This window comes from Mixophyes fleayi, chromosome 4 (genome assembly GCF_038048845.1).
Source record: "Mixophyes fleayi isolate aMixFle1 chromosome 4, aMixFle1.hap1, whole genome shotgun sequence".
NCBI classification, from domain to species: Eukaryota; Metazoa; Chordata; class Amphibia; order Anura; family Limnodynastidae; genus Mixophyes; species Mixophyes fleayi.
Window position 1 is genome coordinate 57,543,883 of NC_134405.1, and position 27,629 is coordinate 57,571,511.

At 40.2% G+C, this 27,629-nt stretch overlaps 1 protein-coding gene across 1 annotated transcript in view; it reads left to right on the plus strand.

The window, feature by feature from the left end:
• The first annotated feature begins 6,892 nt into the window (after nt 1–6,892).
• The window catches only part of SLC18A1 (solute carrier family 18 member A1), a 37,695-nt gene continuing 16,958 nt past the window's right edge, over nt 6,893–27,629 (plus strand). The window contains exons 1-4 of the mRNA XM_075205165.1: nt 6,893–7,068; nt 20,133–20,265; nt 26,052–26,367; nt 26,508–26,566. Of these exons, the coding sequence (XP_075061266.1) occupies nt 20,154–20,265; nt 26,052–26,367; nt 26,508–26,566 (487 nt within the window). The 5' untranslated portion in view covers nt 6,893–7,068; nt 20,133–20,153. The remainder of the gene's footprint in view (nt 7,069–20,132; nt 20,266–26,051; nt 26,368–26,507; nt 26,567–27,629) is intronic.

A 27,629-nucleotide genomic window follows, 5' to 3' on the forward strand; every position in this document is an offset into this window, starting at 1 on the left:
ATCACCACTTGTACAGTGGTGTAGCAGTTAGGCAATCCACCTTGCCAGCTTGCTACGTGGGTTCGAGTCCTCACCAGCCCTCGGCTCTTAGGGATCATTAATATCCTTAGACAATTTGTGTTGCTGTTAAAAGTGTCCCTGTGGTAATAGTACACTTGTTTTAAATTTGCATAAATCATGTGTGTAAAACCCTAAAATATATTTTCGAGTTATTATATGTCTATTAATATTATTTGTTCTTGCAAACGCACCATCACCAACTGTCAAATCAGGCATGTAACATATTGAGACTAATGATATTGGTAATTGTTCAGAATGGTTGGAGATTTATCATAAATATTTATGACAAAGTCTATTGTTTGGGAGACATTTTACATAAAATGAAATAATTACCCATGCAGTGTGCACAACAATTCTGGCAGCCGGAATGAATGTGGAATGCACTGAGGCAACCATTCCGGCAGTGGAATGAATGTGGAATGCACTGAGGCAACCATTCCGGCAGTGGAATGAATGTGGAATGCACTGAGGCAACCATTCTGGCAGTGGAATGAATGTGGAATGCACTGAGGCAACCATTCCGGCAGTGGAATGAATGTGGAATGCACTGAGGCAACCATTCCGGCAGTGGAATGAATGTGGAATGCACTGAGGCAACCATTCCGGCAGTGGAATGAATGTGGAATGCACTGAGGCAACCATTCCGGCAGTGGAATGAATGTGGAATACACTGAGGCAACCATTCCGGCAGTGGAATGAATGTGGAATGCACTGAGGCAACCATTCCGGCAGTGGAATGAATGTGGAATGCACTGAGGCAACCATTCCGGCAGTGGAATGAATGTGGAATGCACTGAGGCAACCATTCCGGCAGCCGGAATGCACTGTGACCTGGATTCTCCCCATAATGCTGAGAAGATATGTGGCTAGCAGTGTACAGGCCTATAAAAGGCAGTCCTCTTTACTGAAGAGGCAGTAAGCACCAGAGGGCGCTATTTCCAGCTAACTAATTCCGGCATTCCGGCAGTTCCGGATTGAGGCCAAAGGGCCAAAATAACATCAAACATGTTGCACTTGCGAATTGCATTGATTAGAAAGGGGTATGTAAAGCAAAAAAAGCTTAATTTACACAAACATACTAATGGAACATTTGTAAGATATCTAAAAGCTCAATAAAAAAAATTTTTTACCAAAAAAAAAACAAAAAACACAGGCAGTCTGTATTGATATGTATGTATGTTGTGCATATTTCGTTTTGCATTTTAAACGCAAAAGATGCTCCTAAAGGCGTTTAATAGTGGTTGTAGCTAGCTGTATTGGAGTTAAACATGACCCTGGCCTTCCTTAACTTTTGTGAAAGATTTGAGACAGGAGTGACGTCAGTTTCACTCATCTGGGCAGAGGGAACGCCTACTATTCTCAAGTGAAAAAGCATAACGCCTACTTTACTCAAGTACTATCTCATCTCCACCCAGTCCGCGCCTACTCTCCGCCCATTCCCACCCATATGTTCTCAAGTGGTCAGCAGTCATCTCAAATCTATTTGTGTTGCAGTTTGAGATTGAGTCGCTTTTTGAGAGCTGTATCTGCCGTGCTTGAGTAGCGTATGTAGTGTTTTGCGCTGCTTAAGCGTCGTTTCGCGCATGCGCAGAGCCATTTAGCAGATGCGTATGTGTTTGCGAATTTTGATGAATCGGGCCCTATAGAGGGAGTGGGTAGTGGCGTCAGGTAGTGATCTTAGTAATGGTTGTAATGTGATACTTGAGAGTTGCTTATATCAGTCAGTTCTTGTGTGTCTAGTATAATGAATACCAAATGTAGCAGATAGTGAATGACTTGATAGACAAGTTTTACCAGAAAAAAGTAATCTTATGTAGCTACCTCGTATTCCGACCTTCGAGTTGTAGGCAGTCGTAAGTGTGATTTGTGTTTGGACATGAATTGCATACAATTGCATTCAGTGGCAAAAGTCCATTTCTGGCGCTTGAGTTATTTCCTGCAAGATACGGCACTCAGATGGACTTACGTCTGAATATGAACCAGGCCCTAAGTGTCTTGCCAAAACCGATTTTAAAACCACATTAAATACCTACCCAGAACCAGTTTGAAGATAATTTAACTATAGTAACTGGGAAAATAATTTGTATAACTAACTGCACAGTATTTCTAATATGTTTATCTAATAGTAGAAAATACTTGGTGTCATCTGATCCACAGTACAGTTTCCTCAGTAAAACAAAATGTAACAAACATAGCAGACCAAGGGCAACAAAAGAAGTGAAATTTAACTTATTTAACCCGTGGAATGTAGACTTTCTGGTATAACTACTGAAATACCACAGAGTAAAGCTGGGTACACACTACAAGTTTTCATCCAATTATGGTGCCGATCATATGCAAAAATGACTGTTTGGTCAGATATTGCATTAGTGTGTACGCTCCCATGATGTTTTATTGTACCAAAGAACATCGTATAGTTTGATTTGATTAAATAAACTTCCTAAACATCACGATCAATGATATAGTGATGTTGGGCACATTCTGCAGTGTGTACACACTCACGACCAGCAGTGTAGGCAGATCTGTAGAGTGTGCAGAGTCATAATTTCAGCAGATTGTTATGAGAGATGAAGAGCACAGCTCTGATGGTAAATCTTGTAGGTGTGTACACATAAGTCGGTATGCTCATCGGGGCATCCGGTCGTGGTAAAATCGTTATAGAAATCGCATCTGCAGTAATTTTCTGTAGTGTGTCCTCAGCTTAAAACAGAGCCCCATGAAAACACTAAAAATGCTTCCTAAAATACAAATATCTAGAATAATATGGACATGTGATTAATTAAAATCATAATTAGATGAATCCAGAAACAAATTCAATAGCTGCATCCAGGCAAGGTAGCTATACAAGGAATAAATATTATAATCCACAATATGGCTTAAAACGAATAAATCCAATATAAAATTCTTCTACTAACATACATTTCCTCACTTGTCTCAAATATCTCCCAACTCGACACATCCATTCTGCACAAGATCTGTGTCTCTCTTTCACTCACATCACTTCCTCCCATTCCCAGTTATAGGAATTGTGGAATTCCCTCTAGTCTTCAAACCTTCAATCGTTTTCTGAAAACCCACCTCTTCAGACAAGCTTATAATATTCCTCAACTACCTTCTTAATCCCTATTACCACCATCTACACTGCTAACACAAGACAACAACCTTCTGACCAACATAGTTATGTGACTGATCATACAGCCCACTAAATACTTTTTAACCTTTTCATTCTAGCTCAACAAATATGCAATATGATGTAGCTCTTACCCTTGTGTATCAAACCATTATCCCATAAATTGTAAGCTTGTGAGTAGGGCCCTCTTACCTCTATGTCTGTATGTATTACCCAGTATTGTTTTATTACTGTTTGAATAAATTAATGAGGATAAAATCAATGTATATAATATAAAAAGGGGAAGGAAACAATGATTGATAAATACAAAGTCTTAAGTAGAAAGCTTTAGTAAAAGCAATATATTCTGTAAGATGTTATCATTCAGTTCAACAAATCAAGAGTTAGGTTATGTTAATGCAGAAAGTCTCTCTCTGGGAAGGTTTTTTGGTGCTGTCTCCACCCCTATCTAATGTGAATATAATGCTGATTGACAGCTCTCCAGCTTGATGTCAGACAAGTAAAATACTGGTTTGAATCTCCGCTATCAGTCCTTTTTACTGGTTTTATTTTAGCGTTTTGTTTATTTAGAAAGATTACTGTTACATTAATTCACCTATTTATTAATGTAGTAATGGTTTTAAGATTAAAAGTGTTAAGTTTTTTATAGATTTCATCTATTTTGACTCCATCACGTGAACTTTGATTTCTGATTAAAATCTCCTGATTTTAATAATTTTTGCCCTATAACCCTGCTATTTCCAGCAATAACCCTTACAACAGTAAAATTATCTTAAAAGACCTTAAAATATCAGGCTTGCAATAACATAGCATGTTTCCTTTGTATAGTAACGCAAGCTTCTTACATGGATGGACTTCGCTCCCCTGCACTGCTACAGAGAAGCTACAGAGGAGAAGCAGACATGCCAGAAAACCATCTGCAAGGTAAGTGGATATTGAGTCAATGACGCTTTATGGCCACCAGCGCTGCACGGCATCACACACACTATTTTATGGGCCCCTACCATTGCATTCCACCAATAGACCCTTCAAGCCCCAGTATGACACTGCTCCTGGGGTGACGCCATAGCATGTCCTTGTTACGGGTGCCATGTATCCGTGCCATGCTATGCCTCTGGTAGTGCTGGATCTTGTTTACGAAGCTCATTGATGCAAACTCTTTGGTTCTGCATGGCTGTGCATAGGTCATTCTAGCACATTTTAAGGTGCTTGTCTACTGCTCTCGCAAGATGGTGAAATATAGTAGCGGACATGAGTTTGCAGCAGGAAGACTGAAATATTTCAAGGGGAACTCTGTGCAAATGTGTAATCAACAAAGTTCAACATCCCATCACTTTAGTAACAAACCCTTCTGCAGATAAAACTTTTACTTTTTTTTTTTTGTAAAGCGTCATTTTTTACATTGTGTCTACAAGTTTGTTCCCTGCCAGCTCAAGCATTTTTTTAATAGTAGAATTCGCTGTGTGCACCCTTCTTAAAAATTCGTCCTCCCCCTTCCCCCTTTTAATAATCTTGCTCTCCAGTCTGCACAGATCTTAGCTTAGATACACTATATGGACACAAGTATTTGGCCACAGCTGTTAATTATTGAATTGAGTTGTTCCAATCAGACCTGTTGACAGAGGTGTATAAAATCAAGCACCTAGCCGTGCAGTCTCCATTTGCAAACATTTGCCTTACAAAATGGGTCGTTCTGAAAAGCTCAGTGACTTCAAGCGTGGTACTGTGATAGGATGCCACCTTTGTAATAAGATGGTTCGTGAAATTTCATCCCTGCTGGATATTCCACGGTCAACTGTAAGTGATATTATTAGAAAGTGGAAGAAAAACAGCAACTCAGCCGCGGGGTCAACGATTGCTAAGGCACATGGTGCGTAAAAGTCACCAACGCTCTGCTGATTCCATAGCTGAAGAGTTTTGAACGTCTACTGGCATTAATGTAAGCATAAAAACTGTGCGGCAGAAGCTTAATGTAATGGGTTTCCATGGCCGAGTAGCTGCATGCAAGCATCACATCACCAAGCATCGGTTGGAGTGGTGTAAAGCACACCGACACTGGACTATGGAGCAGTGGGAATGTGTTCTGTGGAGTGACGAATCATGTTTCTCTGTTTGACAGTCAAATGGGCAGTCTAGGTCTGGCGGATGCCGGGAGAATGTTACCTGTCTGACTGCATTATGCCAACTGTGAAGTTTGGTGGAGGAGAGATAATGGCATATGAATGTTTTTCAGGCTTTGGGCTAGGCTCCTTATCTCCAGTGAAGGACAATCTTGATGCTTCAGCATACCAAGTCATTTTGGACAATGCTATACTTCCAACTTTGTGGAAACAGTTTGGGGAAGGCCCTTTTCTATTCCAACAAGACTGTGCTCCTGTGCACAAAGAAAGGACGACGCACAGAGCCCTGAACTCAACCCCATCGAACACCTTTGGGATGAACTGGAATGGGGACTGTGAGCCAGGACTTCTCATCCAACAGTGCCTGACCTCATAAATGCTCTACAGAATGAATGGGCACAAATTCCCACAGAAACACTCCAACATCTTGTGGAAAGCCTTCCAAGAAGAGTGGAAGCTGTTATTGCTGCAAAAGGGGAACCAACTCCATATTAAAGTATATGTATTTGAATACAAAGTCATTACAGTCCCTGTTGGTGTAATGGTGAAGTGTCTGAATGCTTTTGTCCATATAGTCTATGTCTACTCCATACTTGACAAGGAAAGCCATAGCTCTGCCCCAACTCCTCACATTGGTCAGTGCAACCTTCTGCTCTTCCTCTAATGCCATCTTTCTCTGCAGCCTGTGTGCTTTGGTGGAAATCTAGGTGCACCAATGCAAATTGTGGCACACACCGAAACCAAAAGAAATTTTGTGCTGCACATCGTCCATTTTGTGCATTGTAAATGACCCTCCGCTCCACAACTTACAATATTGTCAGCGATATGGTGCAATTATCCCAACATAACAGCAAACATTGCCGCATAACAACTATGATGTGCGGTAATAATGCATTCAGTCAATTGGAACATAGTTGGGCATATTGGTAGATGCAACTGGTGCAGTAGACCATAGATATGAACCAGTAATAGCCTTCTTCAGAACTCATAGATCCAAGTGACACCAGAAGACAGTCTGATCTAGACTAGTCCATTAACACTTATTGAATGCAGAAATGAATGCATACAGTAACTTAAATTTTTTGTATATTTTATTATTCTGAGTTTTTTATTCTTTGAAGCTTTTAACGTACTGAGTCCACACTACGTCTGCTGGGATCAGGGGAGGGCTGGCAAACTTTCGCCTTGGGGGACGAGACTCATCTCAGCAGCCTATTGGGAATATTGTAAAGGAACATAAATCCATGTAGCCCAGTGACCCAGCCTAAGGTAGCCCACTATGGGACTGGCCCAGTCAGCCCCTGGCTGGGGTGTTAGGGTAAAGTTATATTGTCTTTTAATGTCTGGCATGAATACATTTCATATTCTCTCATTTACTAACGCATAACAGGCTTCTCTCCCACGTCTGTCCGTTTCCATATGACGACTTGTTCTTCTCTATGTCTTTTGTCGGCCTCAGGCACAAAAAAACGAGCACTTCAGCCCGACCTAGGAAATTATAAGGAAAATCAAACACACTATTCAGTGACTCACATCCCCCTATCTCTCTCCTCTCCCTGAGCAGTGGTGAGATGGATGTGATAACAGCTGACAGTAAGCAGCCTGGACGACTCATTAACCCTCTCCTGCCATGACGCACACAGTGGCTGCAGGGCAAAATCTGGAAGCTTTACAATGAGGTGGTTACTGGATGGTCTCTCTTACACAAGGTACAGACCAGACTAGCGATAGGACATAACCACTGAAGCTCCTCATCAGGTAAGATCACATTTTAATTCCTCTTTTAAACCCAAGTGACAAGTACAGGTGTGGACTGAAGAGGGGAGTAAAAATAAAGTAGTGATACAGTGATCAGTTGTGGACACATAACAAAGATTGTTTTATACACTTTCCTGTGGGATATTTAATATTTAAGGATTTTGGGTAGTAAAACGAATTAAACAGTTGGATTAAAGGGTGAAAAGGCAAATGCATCCTTCTGTTTGGGACCTCTACATGGATTATATACATGGCCATTTGAATATATTTTATGGTATTTAGAGCGCACCAACATTCTCTGCTGTGTGCAAACATTGTCTATGGTACTGGACACAAGAGCTTACCATCTATCAGGGTAAACTTTGCTATTGCAATGGCTTGAAATTGTGAGCAATATACAACACAGTTACACACTAAATAATATGTAGTATTTTGAGGCTAGATTTACTAAACTGCGGGTTTGAAAAGTGGAGATGTTGTCTACTGCAGCCAATCAGATTCTGGCTTTCATTTATTTAGTGCATGCTACAAAATGACAGCTAGAATCTGATTGGTTGCTATAGGCAACATCTCCACTTTTTCAAACCCACAGTTTAGTAAATATACCCCTTGGTCTATTAGTTATTTGAGATACACTGTGTTGCAGAAATATAATTTCTCCTATATCATTGTGTTTTCACTGTGTACTACACTTTTCTTGTATTCTTTGCTGTACAGCACAGGCAAATAGGATGTTGACAGTAAGGTGGGTTCCAGCTTTGCATTAAACCAAAATGTTTATGTATAATTATATAGATAATCTGCAAATACTACAGGATGCAAAGCAATCATTAGACACACACCCTGTGTTTGCACGATCATGTTAGTGCAAGTGGTATTCCAGTGCTACAAGTTGTCACTTAACAGTGTGAAACGGGAGAGGGGATCCTGGACACCTGTAATCCCCCCGAAAACTTGCCTATCCCCTGTAAAAAAACGCTGTGTCAGTACTTTGCAAGGGATGACATAAATGTTAACTATTTACATTTTCTATAGTAACTGTCTAATTGGGACAAAAAATTAAGGGCTAGATTTACTAAACTGCGGGTTTGAAAAAGTTGAGATGTTGCCTCTAGCAATCAATCAGATTCTAGCTGTCATTTATTTAGTGCATTCTACAAAATGACAGCTAAATTATACCCCTAAATGTTACATTTACATATTTATCATCTTCCATGGATTGAAATTAAATAATTTAAAATAATTTGTTTTTTATTTTCTCTTATAAGTCAATCAGGGCAGCAGACATTTAATTAGAAGCAGGAAACACAGCATGATAAATCACACAAGTCAACCAAGCATTTTACGATATATAGTGTGGAAGCTGCTATGATTTATGAGTCAAAGAGACAATTTTGTGATCTATTGGAGGATTTCTGAATATTAAAGCCAAAGGGGGGGACAGCTTGCAGAAACCCTTCTTCCACAAATCCTTAAAAATGTCACTTTTAGCTCTAAGCTGCTCAATCAATGATATATATGTACAGGGCGATAGACAAGGCTGCAAATACTGATTTATGAAGAGCTGTTGGTGTCACCCAGGGCTGAGTACTAAATGGGTTAGCCTGAAATAGCTATATATATATATATATATATATATATATATATATATATATATATATATATATATATATATATATATATATATATATATATATATATATATACATACACAAGGGTGAGTCAAAAATTACACGCACTCTGGCTGTAGTGTTTATTTCAATCAACTTTCTGAAAAGACAAATACATTATTTTTCGACATAATCTCTCTGCTTTTCAGTACACTTTGTCTATCTGTCAACAAGCTTTCGTGTTCCCTCATTAAAAAATGTTTTAGGTTGAGCCACGAGCCACGTATGCACTGCTGTCTTCACCTCTTCATCAGACGTGAATCTTCGTCCCCTTAGGGCTTGTTTCAGGGGACCAAACAGGTAACAGTCCGATGAGGCACGATCAGAACTATTGGGAGAATGCTTTAACACCTCAAAACAAAGTTTTTGGAGAGTGTCGACAGTATGAGCAGCGGTGTGCGAACGTGCATTGCCATGTAATAACACAACACCCCTGGATAGCAGGCATCTGCGTTTTGTTTGAATTTTAGGCTTCAGCTCTTCAGTGAGCATCTCACTGTAACAAGCTCTGTTGATTGTTGAACCTTTTTCCTGATAATGTTTCAATACTGGTCCTTGAGAATCCCAGAAAACTGGAAGCATCAATATTCCAGCTGATCGTTGACTTTTGAACTTTTTCTTGGTTGACAATTAAGGATGTTTCCATTCCATACTCTGCCGTTTACTCGCAGACTTGTAGTGATGAATCAATGTCTCGTCGCCAGTAATGATTCTTTTGAAGAAACTTTCATCTTCCTCAGAGTATTGGTACAAATGTTGTTTGCAGATGTCCAAACGCTTCTGTGACAGGATGGACTGCCTATGCCACCCTGTCTGTTGTTGCTGGGAAAGGGCTGGGCTTTACTTTGCCACTGTCCCCTTTCATTATTCCGAATATGCCCCTCCTGCTGCAGTGGGAGGGGCCTGCTGCCACCACTGAGCTCCTTTTATGGCACTCAGAACCACTTTCCTTCTGGGTAACTGACGCTGCTAGCGTACCTCATTGCTGGTGTTCCTGGGCTGGTACTCTTGACCTCTTACTATGGATCAGGGTTGCTGTGGAAGGATCCCCCCTGGCCTATCACACTGACCAGGGCTGCATGGGTATCAGGCAGAGCGGTGGTACTGGAGAGCTGGGTCCAACCTCAGAATCAGCCGGAGAACGGATTAGAGTTTGGGTCTAATCTGTAGGTCACAGGATTTTCAGCATGGAAGATATTTTCAAGCAGGTCTATGAAGCAAGTGATGTTTATTTGCTCAAACACTTGTTGAAGGTACCAGCGTTCAGGTCAGATGAAATCAGAAAGATATATTTCAGTGTACAAGTCAGTGCATTTTATACAGATTTGGACACAGGCTATTTTTAGAATCAGGATGTAACCCCGTTTACCAAAACATAGATTTACATGCATCGCAAAGCTAACAATATTTACACTTATCTGTGAAATTCTAGAAACGCTGTGATGTCCTGCATCTTTGTTTTAGACGCAGGAAATGTAGCAGCACGTTTTAAATTAAAGCTTCCTGTCTCCAAGTGAAACCTCACACATCAAAAGGCCTGATTAACATATGGGCCTTTTGTTCCAACAGTTGCACAATACACATTCCCAAAAAAAGGTATAAACTTCTAACAAGTCATTTCCCCACATCACAGTACACAGCAGACTTTCTAAACAAAGGCTCATTGTATCAGATATATACATCAGACATAATGCATTTCCTCTAGGAAGGCTAAACAGAAAAATCACATTTTCTACCCTGGTCTCAGAAATAACGATTTCCTATCTCAAAATATACACAATATTAAAAATAAGTGCATTGGCAATTTATATAAATAAGCGTCCTGCGCTATTTCCTTTAAATAAATTTATACCTTAAGTTATTTATCAGTGATTCAGTCACAGCTTCTGTTTGTGCTCTTCCGTGAGTTGTTTTGGCACCCATCTCACACAAACTTTTCGAAACCCAAGTCTATCGTAGCTGATTTGCAATTTAATCCACTGTCATTCGTCTATCCAACACAATCAGATCACGTGCACGCTCCATGTTCTAATCAGTCGTAGACATGGACGGGTGTCCAGCTTCTTCTTCGTGGCTGACACTTGTGCGACTTTCTTTGAACTTCTCTATCCATTCATACACACTCTTTCTCCATAGTGTCTACAAAGTCTTCGATAAATATCGGCACCAGACACATCCTCAGACCAGAAAAAATGAATCACTGCACGCTGCTCTTCTTTCATGCAAAGCACAAGTGGAGCAGCCATTTCTTGCACTGCAGTCACAAACAAACTTACATAACACGATCAAACCTGCGACAGTGCGGCCAACAGAGGTTTTAATCGAACTGAAGTGCGGACAATTTCTGACTCACCCTCGTGTGTATATATATATATCCCATAGATTGTAAGCTTGCGAGCATGGCCTTCTCACCTCTTTGTCTGTTTTACCCAGTTTGTTTATTAGTTTGTTATGTTTGTCCCCAATTGTAAAGCACTATATAAATAAATGATGATGATGATAGATATATATATATATATATATATATATATATATATATATATATATATATATATATATATATATATACAGACATTATGGGCCCGATTCATAAATACACACAAAAAGAATGTATTGTATGTTTTTTAAAAAACATATATAAGTCACGTCCGTAATCAATAAGAACCAGATGTTAAGATACGTCTGTTGATAAATACGGCTCTGGGTCCGCTCTCCTCTAACAGACAATACAGTGTAGGATACGTCCAATGCATATGCAAAATATAAAAATATATTTCCACCTGTTAATAATATAATTATTAATGACAAAACATTAGAAAAAGATGTAATTTCCTCCCCTACCATAAAATACATCTATTAGGATGTTATCAATGTCTACTGTGCATAAAATGCATTTTTACAGTTGCTCCTGCTTGTCACGCCCTTACTGTACATTGACTACGTCCATACGCTCCTTCCCCACCCCGTTCTGCCTATGAAATCATAGACTGTAGGAATGGGTTGGGTGCGTTAGTTCGGCTACCAAAAACCCAACAAGACACTTCCTCGACATGGATTATGTGAACCTTTCATTCCCGACAGAGCGTTAATTCCGACAGTTTAAAAAACAGATGTGCAACAACCAGGGGGCTGGGCGGTTACTAATTACAAGGGCCCGGGCATGCCACTGCTGATGGGGCCAACGGCTGTACAATGTAGAAGCGTTAGTAAAACACATTGTACAGCCGACACCTTCTCCCATTACCCCTTTAACACCATAAATACTACTGTGGCCCTTGAAAGTGATGTAACTTAGGTGTCCCGGCATAGTCATTCATCGCACTTGTTGCACACCTGTTTTTTAAACTGTCGGAATTAGCGCTCTGTTGGGAATGAGAGGTTCGTATAATCCATGTCTGGGTAAGTCTTGTCAGGTTTTTAGTAGTCGCTGTAATGACTACCACCGGTAGTTATAGTCCTTTGCACTTGAGGATAACTTGGACATTGCTGTGTTCTGTGGCATATGGTTGATTTCTGGAAATGCGCAGAACGATTTTAAGCAAAATACGGCATGCATCAGCATTTACGTGCCGTAATGAATCATACCCTCTATGCTCAATATTTTCCAAATCATATAACTATATTAAGTTATTAAGTTTCAATAGCACATACTTTTAATAATTAGGCCTCCCTACCTGAAACCAGCACCGACAATAAGTTAATAGCATTAACATTTATTAAAGAGACCTATTTCCCCCCAGTAAGCCCCAACATTAAAGTAATAGCATTCCGAATTAATAGATAGACGTATCCCCCCAAATGTCCTGACATTAAGTGAATTGTACTCACATTTAATAAATACAGCTATTTTCCCCCAAAGAGCCCCAATATTAAATAATTGGGATTCACAATTATAAATTACTCTCCTTCTCCCTAAACTCAGCCCCACATTAAATTAATAATCCCCAACCATCCTAGCATTAATTACATAATGCCATCACACCACCTTAAATTAATAGTCTTTACTACAACCCTACTAGTAAATGAAATAGTCCCAACCATCAACTAAATTGCACTGACCAATAAATTAATATTTTCCACCCACTATGAAATGATTATCCCCCATAACATGGATACCGAATCTCCACCTAATACAGCAGGGCCCCCCCACATTTACCTTCCGTAGATTTCCGATGCAGGTTCTGTTATGAGACTGCACTATGTCATGTGCCCACCTCCACAAAGGAGAGGGACGGGACGTACATTGTAGAAGTGAGGGGCAGAGCGAATCTGTAGATCTGCGGCAGTAAAGTGGTTGGTCCAGAGAAAGGAGGCCTGTCAATGAGTCCTGGACACAGGAGGGGTTTCCGGGCAACTGTAACCCCCCCCCCCCCCCCTCATAAGCACACACCTGACTGGACACTTGTCTCCACATAAACAGAGCAGTCTGGCTAATTGTAGCAGAAAACTTGGAGGGGGTAGATCAGAGGATTAATGACACTGCTGTTGTTTGTTTCAAGTAAAGTCAAGTCATGCTTGGGAGATTGTCCAAAAGCAGACAACCCCATTTTAAAGTCTTCTTTGGCCGCAAAATCAGCCTGGTGCAAGTGATGAAGTATCTGCCTCAGTCTGAACCTTGCGGCCACATGGATCTGTGTTTGCGTGGGATTCCTTCCAGTGCTCCGGTTTCCTCCCACACTCCAAAACATACTAGTAGGTTAATTGGCTGCTATCAAAAATTTAACCTAGTCTCTCTCTCTCTCTCTCTCCCTCTCTCAGTCTGTGTGTGTGTGTGTGTGTGTGTGTATGTGTGTTAGGAAATTTAGACTGTAAGCTCCAATGGGGCAGGGACTGATGTGAGTGAGTTCTCTGTACACCTCTGCGGAATTAGTGGCGCTATATAAATAAATGGTGATGGTGATCATGATGATGATGATGGATGGAGAGCTGCAAAATAATTGCAACATCTTATTGGTCTGCGCGGTCACACACACTCTCCACAGCGTCACACAGCTCCAAGCAAACTGGATGCCTGGAGCGGCCCATTGGCTCCAGTTAGGCGTACTCTGGGTAGGTGATTGTTCTCCCTGCTTGGAAGTGCAGCTCTCTCCATTCTGCCCACTCTCCTTCTATGCTAATAAGCGGAGGAGGCAGAGCTCAGTTCCCCCAGTACCAGTCTCCTCCTTGCAGTACATCTTATGTCAGTTATTTCTGTAAATCACTTGGTAAGACTCAGAGTGATATTTTTTCCATCTATGTACAAACTTTTGTAACACACAAATAAAACATTTTATCAAATGTAGGGTGGAGATTGTGGCATTTACATTTATTTTTCACTGAGATTCTCTACTGTCTTGGCAAGTCACTGCCTCAGTTCTGTTTAATATTTATACAGTATGTCACAATTCATCACTCACCTGAGCCTGCATGACGTGTGTGTGACAGGTTTAATCCAAGACAAGCACCAGGTTTCTTTCAAGATTATTAAAACTCTCCCTGTCTATCCCACACACTAACTTTTTCCCTTCCTATTATGCGAACACCAAGGGCGAGATTTACTAAGACTCGAGTTTGGTGGCGGTTTGAAACCGCCATCCATCGCTGCCGGTTTGGTGGTCCAAACCGCCGCATTTGTTATAGGGCGGTTTGAGGCTTCAATTTTAAATGAATGGCGATGTATGGCGGATTAAAAAAGCGAAGCCGGCGGTTTGGATGAAACTGCCATCAAAACCGCCATCCAAAAGACAGGACAGGACAGTTTTAATACATACAAAATTGGGTTAGGTACCTGGGCGCAGCGCAATATGTACATAAAGCTTTGAAAGGTTAAATACCAAAATTTTACGTTTTATTACATAATATGTCATTAACAGGTTTTGGCCAGAACAATAAAAACCAGGACCTGTTAATGACATATTAATTAAATAATTTTGTCCCCTTAATATAATGATTTTTATTATGTAATAAAACGTAAACTTTTAGTATTTAAACTTTCAAAGCTTTCTGTACATATTGCTATGCGCCCAGGTACCTAACCCAATTTTGTATTTATTATTTCTTTTGGAGGGTGGGGACTCCCCTCGAACATTATATAGGTACATTTGTGGCAGTGCCCCTACATATCACAAAGCGCGGCCTCACCCATCCATCCCATTTTCTTACAGGACAGTTTTAATACCTGCTTCAGAATAGCGAGATAACTCAAACAGGCTGTTTGAACTATTTTGCCATTCAGAACATAAGAGAAAGCACCACTGACATTTAAATTATTTTGGGAATCATTATTTATTGCAGGGCAAAATTAATTTAATATTAACTTATGAGGGGGAAAAAAAAATCATTATATTAAGGGACAAAATTATTTAATTATTATATTATTCAGGCACTATGTAAAAGTGTGCAACATAAATAATTATGTTCACCATTAACAATCAGTTAGTAATATTATATATTCACATTTCCCACATAATATAATGCTATAACAGTGTTCCCTTAAAAAACATTAAAAAGAAAATTTAAAAAAGTTAATATTAAATTAATTTTGCCCCTAAATCAATAATGATTTTCCAAATAATAAAATGTCAATGGTGCTTTCGCTTATGTTCTGAATGGCAAAATAGCTCAAACAGCAGCAGTATGAGCAATCTCGCCACTCACAACTCAAAACTCCACTTTTGCCCGTTTGGATGGCTGTTTTTTTGCGGCAGTTTTGAAAACCCCAGCTTAGTAAATCCGGGTGTTTGTATGTTCATCATTGTTAAAATCAGGATAGCGGTTTGTAAAGTGGTGGTTTTAGAATATGTCAATTCTGGCTGTTTTAACGGCGGTTTGGGCGTTAGCAAATCCGGTGGTTTTAAAACCGCCGGAAATTAGCCAAAAAAATGGCGGTTTGAGCAAACTGCCCTTTAGTGAATCTAGCCCTTAGGCTTTTTTTGAAGAGCTGGATCTCTTACTCAGGAAGCCTTCAGTTTTCCCTTTATCTAAACTAATCTCTCACAACAACTTACTTTAATCAGAGTTATCATAAACCAAATGATCTCCCCTGACCCAAAGTTATCCTAAGCCAATTGATCTCCTCTGTTTCAGCTATGTAGCGTTCTAATACCAAGTTAAGTCTGACACATAAATTAGTAAGAACACAGAGACCTGAACATCAGGAGTTAATCAGGAGTTAATAAGATATGTATCTGCCGATTTTGTGCGTATCATCGGCAAAGTCACTCTGCGTATATACTCAACACCGGACGATACGCAGTAAGATGAAAGCCTACAATTTTGGGGAGGGAATGGGGTGAGGAATGGGTGGATGCAGGAAGCCAATGTACAGTAAGGGCTTCACGTGCAGCCACGTCCAAGTCAGACTCAGGCGCACACAGAAGTGCGCTGGTTTTCTGCCGTATCTCTTGCTCAGCCAGAGGTCTAGTCTACTAGTTATGACGTCTGAGTATGCATGCTCAAACATGTGTTTCCAAACAGGAGCAACTGTTAAAATGTCTGGTAAATACAGTAGACATTAAGAACACCCTATTACATATTTTTCTAGAAAAAAACAAAACAAAACAAAAACATTAGCATTAAAATATTAATCATAAATGACTACAGTATTGACATGCAACATTAATTGAATATATATATATATATATATATATATATATATATATATATATATATATATATATATATATATATATATTTTCAGTGTGTTCCTATAATATTTTATATTCCAAATAGGTATTGTATGTATCATGCAGTGTCTGGTCTACTAGAGCAGATTAAACCTACACCTGTAGTCATCACCCCACATATTTTTCGATTTGTTTCTTGTTGACTTTGGGAATATGCAGAGCCGAGTTATGTGTAGTTTAAAACAAGCGCACTTTGAGCTCAGTATGCTGCCTTAATAGCTCAGGCGCATTAAGTGTAATTTAATATGGAAAATAAAGGAGAAAAGCAAATATCAAAAATGACATACAAAGTTAATACACAATAGTTTCACGTAAAACAAACAGGGGAAAACAACAGAAATACGGTTCACCCACGAATGACCAGATTTCTGACTGCTGGGAGAGCATGAACACTGTTCCCGGTTGGAAACTGTGGGTTTGGAGCGCAATGGATTAACAACACGTGGCACTCAGATTGCCTAACAGTTATATAGTTTTTTTAATGTAAAGAATTAATATAAAAGAGTAATAATAATGCAAAGAGTAATGTGATACAAAAAGTAATTAAGAGTGTTACTTATCTGTCAATAGATTGTCCAGCAGATAACACATTTTTCAAGGACCCCGCCTTTCTCCGCATAGCTGTGCGGAAACTTGAAAGCTAGAAAAAACTACTGGTAACAAACAGGTGTATGGTAATTCTGCAGCATTCCAAACTGAAGCGATGTGATGTCACAGTTACCTTGCTTTTATTGATGAGAATCCTAAAATCATTTGCATATAATTTATAAACATCATCTTGGACTTCTATTGGTTTAATACTGATAAGAAAGCTTGAGCAGTAGGCCTAATGCCACCTCCCTAAGAAAATATTTGCTAAAACTTTCTAGAAAGACCTTGATTATATAAGCATTGCAAAATCACTTGTTATGTAAGCCTTAAAGCAATGAAAGTATAAACTCACATGAAAGTATAAACAACAAAATGGGGTTTCAGCAGGCATTTTGACGCACCTGCCACAAACACTGGAAACTTCCCAAATTAAAATTGACTCCCTAAAGTGAACAAAACCTGTTACATTTTTTGGACATTTTAAACATGCTTAAGGTGCCCACAGCTCCCTTCCACTGTTCCACTGTCATGTTGGAACTAGGAATTTTGTGTAAAGGCAAATTAGTTTTCTATGACACTTTTCACTTCAGGGTTTGTTTACACTGGCCTAACTTCTTACCAGAGTTTTCTGCAAAGATGATTTTACCTCCACGTAACAGGTCAAAAGTTTTCCCTCATTAACATACCAGAGATGGCTCCCATATGTATGATATTTGAGAAAATATGACATTTTCCTGTTTCCTAATCTCCTTTCATTTAAACTTATCCCAGCTGCTCAGTCTCCTGTCACCCATCTGAGATGTCCTGAGATATCACAGAACCACGAAGATTGCGAGGGTTTTGTTTTTGGATATTATTGATGATATTTATATAACCTTAAAAAGAGGTTCCAAGAGGTTTTATCTTCTGTAACCAATGCCATAAATTGGTATTGAGCACTCATTCATAGCTACACCTCTAGATATCTCTATCCATAAATAGAGCAGGAGAATTTAGAGACAATGAAAGGGATAACAACATAATTTAGTCTCTCCCTGTCAGGTTTTAACCCAGGATTGAAAACGGAATTCCTGTAAACCACACCAAGTTAATACTTTTTCAATCACATATTTGCAGTTTTAAATGACTTCTAAGTAGCTTGCATATGACACAAGTTTGCACACTTGTATATTGGGAAGCATTGTCAGTGTAGATGTTGTTTTGATTATAGCTCTATGAAATAACAATTTTATATATATTTCATTTGCTATACAAACCACACCCACCATAGATGAGCCACAGCCTCAAGGTTTTAATCACGTCCATTTTCCCATTGAAGTGCAGGGTTGAAGAGCCTGGGTCACTTATTGGTGTTTGTCCCACAGGTCAAAAGTTGCCAGCCCTCCTCTGTTGCAACTGTACAAACATATATTAAAAAGAAAAACATACTGGTAGGTTAATTGAGGGAATATAATATGTGCTTTTTTTTCTATTTTGCATAGTGTAAAAAAGGAGCAGTAAACTGATGGTAGAAGAGTCACACTGGTATGGACGAACGTCATTCTTCCTTCTAACTCAGCTGTGTCATGTGTGTGTGCAGTGTGGGCTGATAGTAGGGATACATTTGCATGAGCAGCACAGTGGCTCAGTGGTTAGCACTTCTGCCTCACAGTGCTGGGGTCATGAGTTTGATTCCCGACCATGGCCTTATCTGTGTGGAGTTTGTATGTTCTCCCCGTGTTTGCGTGTGTTCCGGTTTCCTCCCACACTTCAAAAACATACTAGTATGTTAATTGGCTGCTAACAAAATTGACCCTAGTCTGTCTCTCTCGGTCTGTGTATGTGTATATGTTAGGGAATTTAGACTGTAAGCTCCAATGGGGCAGGGACTGATGTAAGTGAGTTCTCTGTACAGCGCTGCAGAATTAGCGGCGATATATAAATAAATGGTGATGATGATAGCTGTCCAATTAGCTAAGAGCTCTGCAATGAATGCCGTTTACTTTCAGTGTGAAATGAGTGTGACAAGCTCTGATGATGGGCTAGTAAGTCTTCAAATACACGGGTCCTGGGTATGGGACATGTGGAGGGATATTATTGAAATTTGATAGGACTTCTAAAGTGGACCTAAGCCTGAAAACTGAAAGCACAAATTGTAAAAAAAACTACATATCAGAGCCAACTTCTCATACATTATAAACTGATATTTTATTTTGACTTACGTCAGCTCTACAACTGCATCATTTGATGTGTGAAGTGTGATATTTAAACTGAGATAACATTTGCTGTAGGATTTATTGCTGCCAGATGGACAATTTATCCAATTCATCGATGACGTGTGTCATAAATAAATTGATGTCAAAGACGATGAGTGTCATTTACAAGCAGATAACCCAGAGCAAAGGAGCAACAAAACCATTTTGTACCATTGTACGTGTGTTATCACTCAGTTCCGGTTACATTGAAGTGACAAGACGATGATGTTGGCTAGATTTGGATATTCCTTGCTTGTGCAATCTGGATTAAGCACCAAAACAGCTAAAATGCAGATTTGTTTGGTGGATTAAATACTAGATGATGCTCACTTGTAGATGTTCCCAGTTTTGAGGGAAATTTTTAACCAAGCAAAAAGCTCATATTTTGACAAAATAATGGTATATTGGCATAATCTACTGCTGATAGCAGGATGCCACTTCATGGTTTAGGTGCAAAATATAAAAAAAGCACAGATTTTAATATGTGAATCAATGTATTTAATTATACAAAGCTAGATGAGGGTCATAAAACAAGTACATTATGTGAAAACGGAGCAAATGAATGAAGTGGGAAGTCCAAGGGGTAGAATGTACTAGATAAATGATAGTTAGAATCTGATTGGTTGCTATGGGCAACACCACTTTTCCTTTTTAGAATATTTGAAAATTCTACACCCAAATGTGATCGTAGTCTTTGATCTGACTTGTCACTTTTTCAAGCCATGCACATTTTAATCACAGCAGAACATCCACTGTAATGGAAGGGCCATAGATGGGAAAACCTGGTGTGTCATCGGGAAATTGGGAAGTGACCTGGTTACTGGATAAAGGGGCTATTTAGGCATAAACTAAATACTGTCTTTGTGAAAAAAATAATTATTTCTGTTTGTTCTCAACTTCTGAAGGGACTTTCATTTGGTGCCATCATGGAGTGTAGCCCCTGTAAGTGGTTGAACGAGAAGAGGGGGTCGCGGCAGGTGGTCCTTGTGGTGGTTTTCATGGCACTGCTCCTGGATAACATGCTGTTCACAGTTGTGGGTATGTTTGGTGACCCTACTGCTGTCAGTAACTGGAAATGTTGAAGTTGAGTCTAACAAATTGTATTTTAAGTTGTGATTTCTGTTTCATATGTATAAATGGATTTTTCTTACACAAAATAGCAATTATATCAGTGTAATAAATAAAATTAAGGACATGAGTAAATGTGTTCAGAATGAGTACCTATTTTCAGCAATAAAATAGTATAATTATTATTATTATTATTATTATTATTATTATTATTATTATTATTATTATTATTATGTCGTACTTGTCTTCATCAGTGCACAGGTTTAAAGGGAGAAAGAAAATACTCACCAATCACAATGCACTTAATCAGTGAGTAGATCCTCAATCTTCCATCAGAATAAGGGGTGGAGCCAGTGATGTCATGGCACGTTATTCCCTTATTTCTCCCTAGAAACCTGTGTGCTTACTTGTGAGCACAGGACAATATACCTACTACACTGCTGTAAAAGAAAAAACAGTCAGTATTTAACTTATGTGCAAAACAGAATACTAATTTGCACCCCTTGCATTGTAACATAATGAATCAGGCCCTTAATTCTTTAGTAAAGTATAAATCATTTAGTTTATTTCCAGGAAAATATTTGCAAATGAACGAAGTATTAATCATAGGCTGTCAGTGCACCATGAATTGAATGAAAGTGTGTCCCTTTCATTTTGTGTGACATAGCAGACTTCCTGTCAGTTGTACTTACACAATAGGAGGCAGTAGCAGAGCTAGCTGGAAGATTGCTGCTCATAGATTGCTGCTCATAGATGCTTCTGAAGAGAGTATCCTATACAAGGAATGGCCGACCTGTGGGTCTTCAGCCACACGTGACTCTTTATACTTGTAAATATGTCTCCTGGCCAGGAGGTCATCTGAAAGCCGCTGCCACTTGTATGGTGAGTGCACTGAGGACCTGCTCACTGCACGGCTGCTCTATCCAGCTCCGTCCTCTCCCAGCTGAACCAGCCGTGTACCTGCAGGCTGTACCTGTGTTGCTGACCAGGCCTCTATATTTCCAGATTTCTATCCCAAGACCCTCTCTCCTATCCTGTGTATGTGCTGATTATGTTATGTGCCCAGAAAGGTGTACATATTTTGTGGATATACACTATAAATATTATACCAGCACTTCTACTTCTCCGCACTCCATTTGAAGAGCCTGAGAACATAAGATCAGGTCTTCTAGGGAACGGCGGTATGGCAAAGCTGTGTGACCAAATGACAGGATCTGTCACCTGTAGCACTGCACCTTTGGACAATATCTGTTCCCCTCTGTTTATACCTCCACATGCTGCACCCCTATTAACTGCTCATTAAATGTTTCCTCGCAGCATGGACTCCACAAACAGATAATTTCAGTCCTGTAAGTTGCGAGGACTTCCAGCACATCGGACTTCCAGCACATCCCACAGTTGCTTGACCAGATTGAGATCTGGGGAATTTGGTGGCCAAGTTAACAGCTTGAGCTCTTTGTCACAATCCTCAAACCATTCCTGAACAATTTTTGCAGTGTGGCAGCGTGCATTATCCTGCTGAAAGAGGACACTGCTATCGGGTAATACTGTTGCCATCAAGGGGTGTACTTGGTCTGCAACAGTGTTTAGGAAGTGTCAAAGTCACATCCACATAAATACCACGACCTAAGCTGCCTCCACCAGCTTCTGCTTGTCTTCTTCCCATAGTGTGTCCTGGTGCCATCTCTTCCCCAGGTAAACAACACACAGACACCCTGCTTAAACCCCACTAAAAGATTGACTCCATTCCCCTTCCATTTTTCATACCGCAACTTCCAAATGTACTCTTCAACCACTGTGTGTGTATATACTAGGTATGTCTATTAAATAACGAGACTGATTAAATATCTCACCTGTATTTATTGGTATTACAAATGTAATGTTTGTCCCCTTCAATATACTCCCCATTTGCATTAATACATCGCTGAAGTCTTGTCTTCCACTGGTCGAAGGCATGGAGCAAATCAATTTCTGTCACTTGTTTCAACATATCTGCTGTTTTCTTCTTTACGGCATCAACTGACTCAAAATGTGTCCCTTTAAGCACTGACTTAACTTTTGGGACAGGATAAAAATCACAAGGTGCTAAATCAGGCGAGTATGGAGGATGTTCAATTGTAGTAATGTGTTTGTCGATCAAAAACTGCTTCACAGAAAGTCGTGTGGGAGCAGGCGCATTGTCCTGGTGAAGAAAGAAACCATTTTTCCACAGTTGCGGCCGTTTCTTTCTGACTCTTTCTCTCAGCTTTTGCAAAACTTCCATATAATAATGCTGATTAACTGTTGTACCTTCTGGAACCCATTCTTCCAAAATTACACCCTTGATATCGAAAAAAACAATGAGCATTACTTTGAATTTTGACAAGATTTTTTCATTCTTGGTGATGACGGTGTTTTCCAGTGCATTGGCTGTCTTTTGGTTTCAGGATTGTACTGATAGATCCAGGTCTCATCACAAGTGATTACTCTATGAAACAGGTTTGGATCTATGTCAAGTCAACACAACATTCCTTGCGACGTTCTTTTTGCTCTGGTGTGAGACCCCTTGGGACCATCTTTGCACAAACTTTTGTCATGTTAAGATCCTCCCGCAAAATTTTCCATACGGTATCTTTGTCAATGTTCACAGATTCAGTTATCATTCGAACACTGAGTCGGCGGTCTTTTCGAACAATCTGACAGATTTTTTCTACATTTTCTTTGGTTCTTGAAGTGCACGGTCATCCAGGGTGTTCATCATCTTCGACATTTGCACGTCCCTCGCTAAATCTTTTGTGCCACTCAAACACACGTGCACAAGACAGGCAGTCATTCCCATAGGCTGTAGTAAGCATTTGAAAACATTCTGTTGGTGTTTGGTGCAATTTTACAAAAAATTTCAAATTGACACGTTTTTCAACTTTTCAACTTAGCATTTTTTCGGCACTCAGAAAACACAACCAAACTAAATGGCGACTCACAATCAACTGAAGATCATAGAGTGTTGCAGCCTATCATGCAGGTTCAGACAGGTTCAAGGTTACTACATATGCAGTTATAACCGGTTCTGATTGCTTTATTTACTAGGTGGAATCACAGGCTCATCATTTAATAGACAAGCCTCGTATTTTATATATATATATATATATATATATATATATATATATATATATATATATATATACACACACACACATATGACCAGGGGTTCCTGTGCACATGCAGGTGTTTCTTTGCAAGTAGTGGGACATAGTTGATGTCACTTTGTGGTGCAGTGCAGTGAAAGTCAGAATAATTTGGGCACCAGACCATCTCTATCACAAACTGAACTCTTTATTTACACTCCTCTTCCTCTAACACAATAATCATAATGGTTGCAGCAATAATGAAATATATACTGCTCCTTACTCTCTCCAGCACAGTTTTTTTTGAGCAATATGAATGTGGTTGCGAGTATCTCTCCTTATTCCTCCTGCACACATCTTAATGTTATCTAGATGTAATGTAACATAGTTTACATGTCTCCTACAGTCCAGTACTCCATACTTCAATGCAGGTCACCCCTTCTCTGCAGGGGCATTCACATGGATGCTAGCAGCTTCTCCTCAGTGCAGTATCCAATTGGAGCCACTGAAGTGTGACAAGACAGCAGGTCTGGTGAAAATGTAGACGTTTTGGCTATCCACTCCACTCATCCTTTTCTGCAAGAAGTTCCATTGCAGCTTGCATGGCTGGTGTCAGCAGGATAGGTACTTTTCTCCCTCGTTTTCCTTGGATTTCAATGCGAGTGAAGTGTCGGCAGAGATTCCACTCAACCTCAGAAAGCACTAGCGGAACATCTTCGTGGAGATCCAAGGTATCTCTCGAGGAGAAGGTAGTCAGCAACATTTTTTAAACTTCCCCTTCCCTTCTTCGATTGAACAAGTTCACTTGTGCCAGGGCAACTTAGTGCCCTGTGGTTAACTGTAGGCTTGGTGGATAGCTCACTTCGGTAGGCTTGCTACTTCTCATCGAGGTACAAGTGCATCTTTTTCACATCTTCTGTGAGAGGTAAGAACTGAGGCATGTTTCACTTGGACTCCTTAAAAGTTTCCAAGGCAGCCGATGAGATCAACTCGTTCCATCTCGCCTCATTTCATGTTTTTTCATCCGCAGCAGTGCAGCCCTCCATCATGGCTCGGCACTCCACAATGCTCACTATCTTTTGCAGGCCGTGCCCGATCTTGAGCGCCAGCGAGGGCATCTTAAACATACCTTTCTCCTCATCATAGCCAGCTACCAGCTTCACAGCGTCTACTACGTGCAGAAAGTTCGATGGGGCAGCTCTCCAAAGGGGCAGCTCTTCTGGCCTGTAGCAGTAGCCTGCCCATTTCTCTAAGCTTCTAAGCTTCTGATGGATGTACTCGTGCCTGCCAACATCTGATCCGACACGGTTGAACAGATGGTGTCCCATCTGCATGATGCATCAATCATTTTTGACTGCTGGGTCATGTCACTCAAGAGCTTCCAAAAGCCATCACTGATTTCAGGTGGAACAGGCATTTCCTTGCAAACAAGCCCTTGCAGGCTACACAGTGCATGAAGCCATCAGCATCCATCTATTAGTCTGGAAGTTTGCACGGGATCAGAACGCCATGGTCTGCCCTCAATGCCTCAGCATTGTGTGCAAAGTTGCCCCTATTGTGAAGATGTGCCAATTGTATGCACCTTTCTTTCGAGTGCTTGGGGAATTTCAGGGCCCAGTCTACTTCAGTCTCATTTCGGTGAACATGCTCCATGTGCCGGGCAGTTTTTAAGAAGGGCTTCTCACAGTACAGGCAGTACTGCTTTTTGTTATACACCCTGGAGCCATCACTGTTTCTGGATAGTGTTTGGACAGACACCGCAACGTCTCTCCGACCCTCTGTGTTTAAAACACTGCTGCCAGAAGGTCGAGAATGGTCATTCATAGATCTCATCTCTGGGTATCTGCACTCTGCTGCGATGGTGGGCAACGGGGAATCTTTGCTGGTGTCTGAACCGCTCGCCTCTGGAGTGTCAGGGGCATTCTCATCTCCATTGCTCTCTGGGCTATAGTCGAAGCTACCGGTGGGCTCTGTCATTCCTAAATGTCCCCCCTTTATGTTCAGCAGCAGGCGGCTACGATGGAGTCTTTGCGTGCTTGGTGTAGAAAGCATGGGAAGGATGCAGTCACTTCTGCTTCCTGCTCCTGCTCTGAAGTTGGATGGAATACTGGCACACACACTTTCTCCCCTCCCCATTGAACACATGCACACTTTTGTTCCGACAAATGTGACTAGTGGGGATATACCAGATTTTTATGCTGAGCATATCAGTAAGTTCCCCTTTATTGATTAGCCTTGAGAAGCTTTTGTGGGGACCTCAAATTTTGTCCCTACTATGACTCAAGTCCCCACAGTGTTGGTGTGTAAGCAGGTCAATCTCCCCACAAGCATATGAATGCAGGTACACACACACACACACACACACACACATATATATATATATATAAAGTAGGTCTGTCCATTATAATTATTATATTATAATCTAAAGAGACAGCGGTAAATAGGGAACCATGAGATGTTGGCTTTGTGAGGGGCAATTTAGCTGAATGTGAACGTAGAGGACAGTAAGCTAGGATCAGCCAGGGTAAAACATGACATGGTAATAATACCCAGAAGACATAGGGTGAAATGATGATGTTTTAGTAATATACTTTGTAAACAAGAGGGTTAGTAAGATAAAAAGTAATCTGTAATCGATCATTCTCTCTCCAGTTCCTATCATCCCAAGTTTCCTCTACGAGAAGGAACACAACAATGGAAACACGTCTATATTCCAGGTGTCCTCTCCTCCTGACTCCATCTCTTCCTTTGCATCCATTTATTCTTTGTATGACAATTCTACTATCTCCAGTGGGGAGCTTCATCATGAAAGGATCAGTAACGAGACCCAGGCACCCCTCATGAATGCCAGTTGCAATAAAGAGACAAGTGTGTTACAGGATGAGAATGTACAAGTTGGTCTACTGTTTGCATCCAAAGCAATTGTGCAGCTCCTGGTCAACCCTTTAGTTGGAGTTGTCACCAACAGGTAAAGCTGAGTATGGGGCTGGCGCCCTAGACTGCGGGATTAGTGCAGTATTCCATAGTTGAATGTTTTCTTCCAGTACATCTGGTTTACATATGTCCCATTACCGTGTCCTGTGATAACACTCTTCTTATCACCTGCAGGGTTGGCTATGATATGCCAATGTTCTGTGGATTGGTCATCTTGTTCCTGTCCACTACAAGTGAGTATTATGTTCTTCAATAACATGCCAATAACTTCCTGCATTTAATAGCATTATCTATGCTGGAATCAGAGTCTAATAAAAGTAATAAAACATTAAAACTAAATTTTTATAAAAGAAAAAATCCTGCAGGTATTAGAAGAAGTCTACATTGAAAAAAATGGATATGTGTTAGTTTTGTTAGTTTTATAACTTCTGCCTCCTCTTCTATTACAAGAGGTGAAATTAAGCCTGTGTTAAGCCCTTGTACAGGGCAGAACTAGACATTTATGTGTCCCATAGCAAATTTTGTACCACCCACGGATTAAATAAAAAATATACAGTCATGGCCAAAGGTTTTGAGAATGACACAAATATTATTTTTTTACAAAGTCTGCTGCCTCAGATTTTATGATGGCAATTTGTACTCCAGAATGTCATGAAGAGTGATTAATTTCAAAGTACCTCTTTGCCATGACAATGAACTTTATCCCAAAGACAACATTTCCACTGCATTTCAGCCCTGCCAAATAAGTACCAGCTGACATCAGGCTAATGATTCTCTCGTTAACACAGGTGAGAGTGTTGACGAGGACAAGGCTGGAGATCACTCTGTCATGCTGACTGAGTTAGAATAACAGACTGGAAGCTTTAAAAGGAGGGTGGTGCTTGAAATCATTATTTTTCCTCTGTTAACCATGGTTATTTGGAAGGAAACATTTGCAGTCATCATTGCTTTGCACAAAAAGGACTTCACAGGCAAGGATATTGCTGCTAGTAAGTTTGTACCTAAATCAACCATTTATCTGATCATCAAGAACTTCAAGGAGAGAGGTTCAAAAGTTGTGAAGAAGGCTTCAAAGAGCCCAAGAACGTCCAGCAAGTGCCAGGACATCTCCTAAAGTTGATTCAGCTGCAGAGCTTGCTCAGGTATGGCAGCAAGCAAGTGTGAGTGCATCTACATGCACAGTGAGGCGAAGACTTTTTGAGGATGACCTGGTGTCAAGAAGGCCAGCAAAGAAGACACTTCTCTCCAGGAAAACATCAAGGACAGACTGATATTCTGCAAAAGGTACAGGGATTG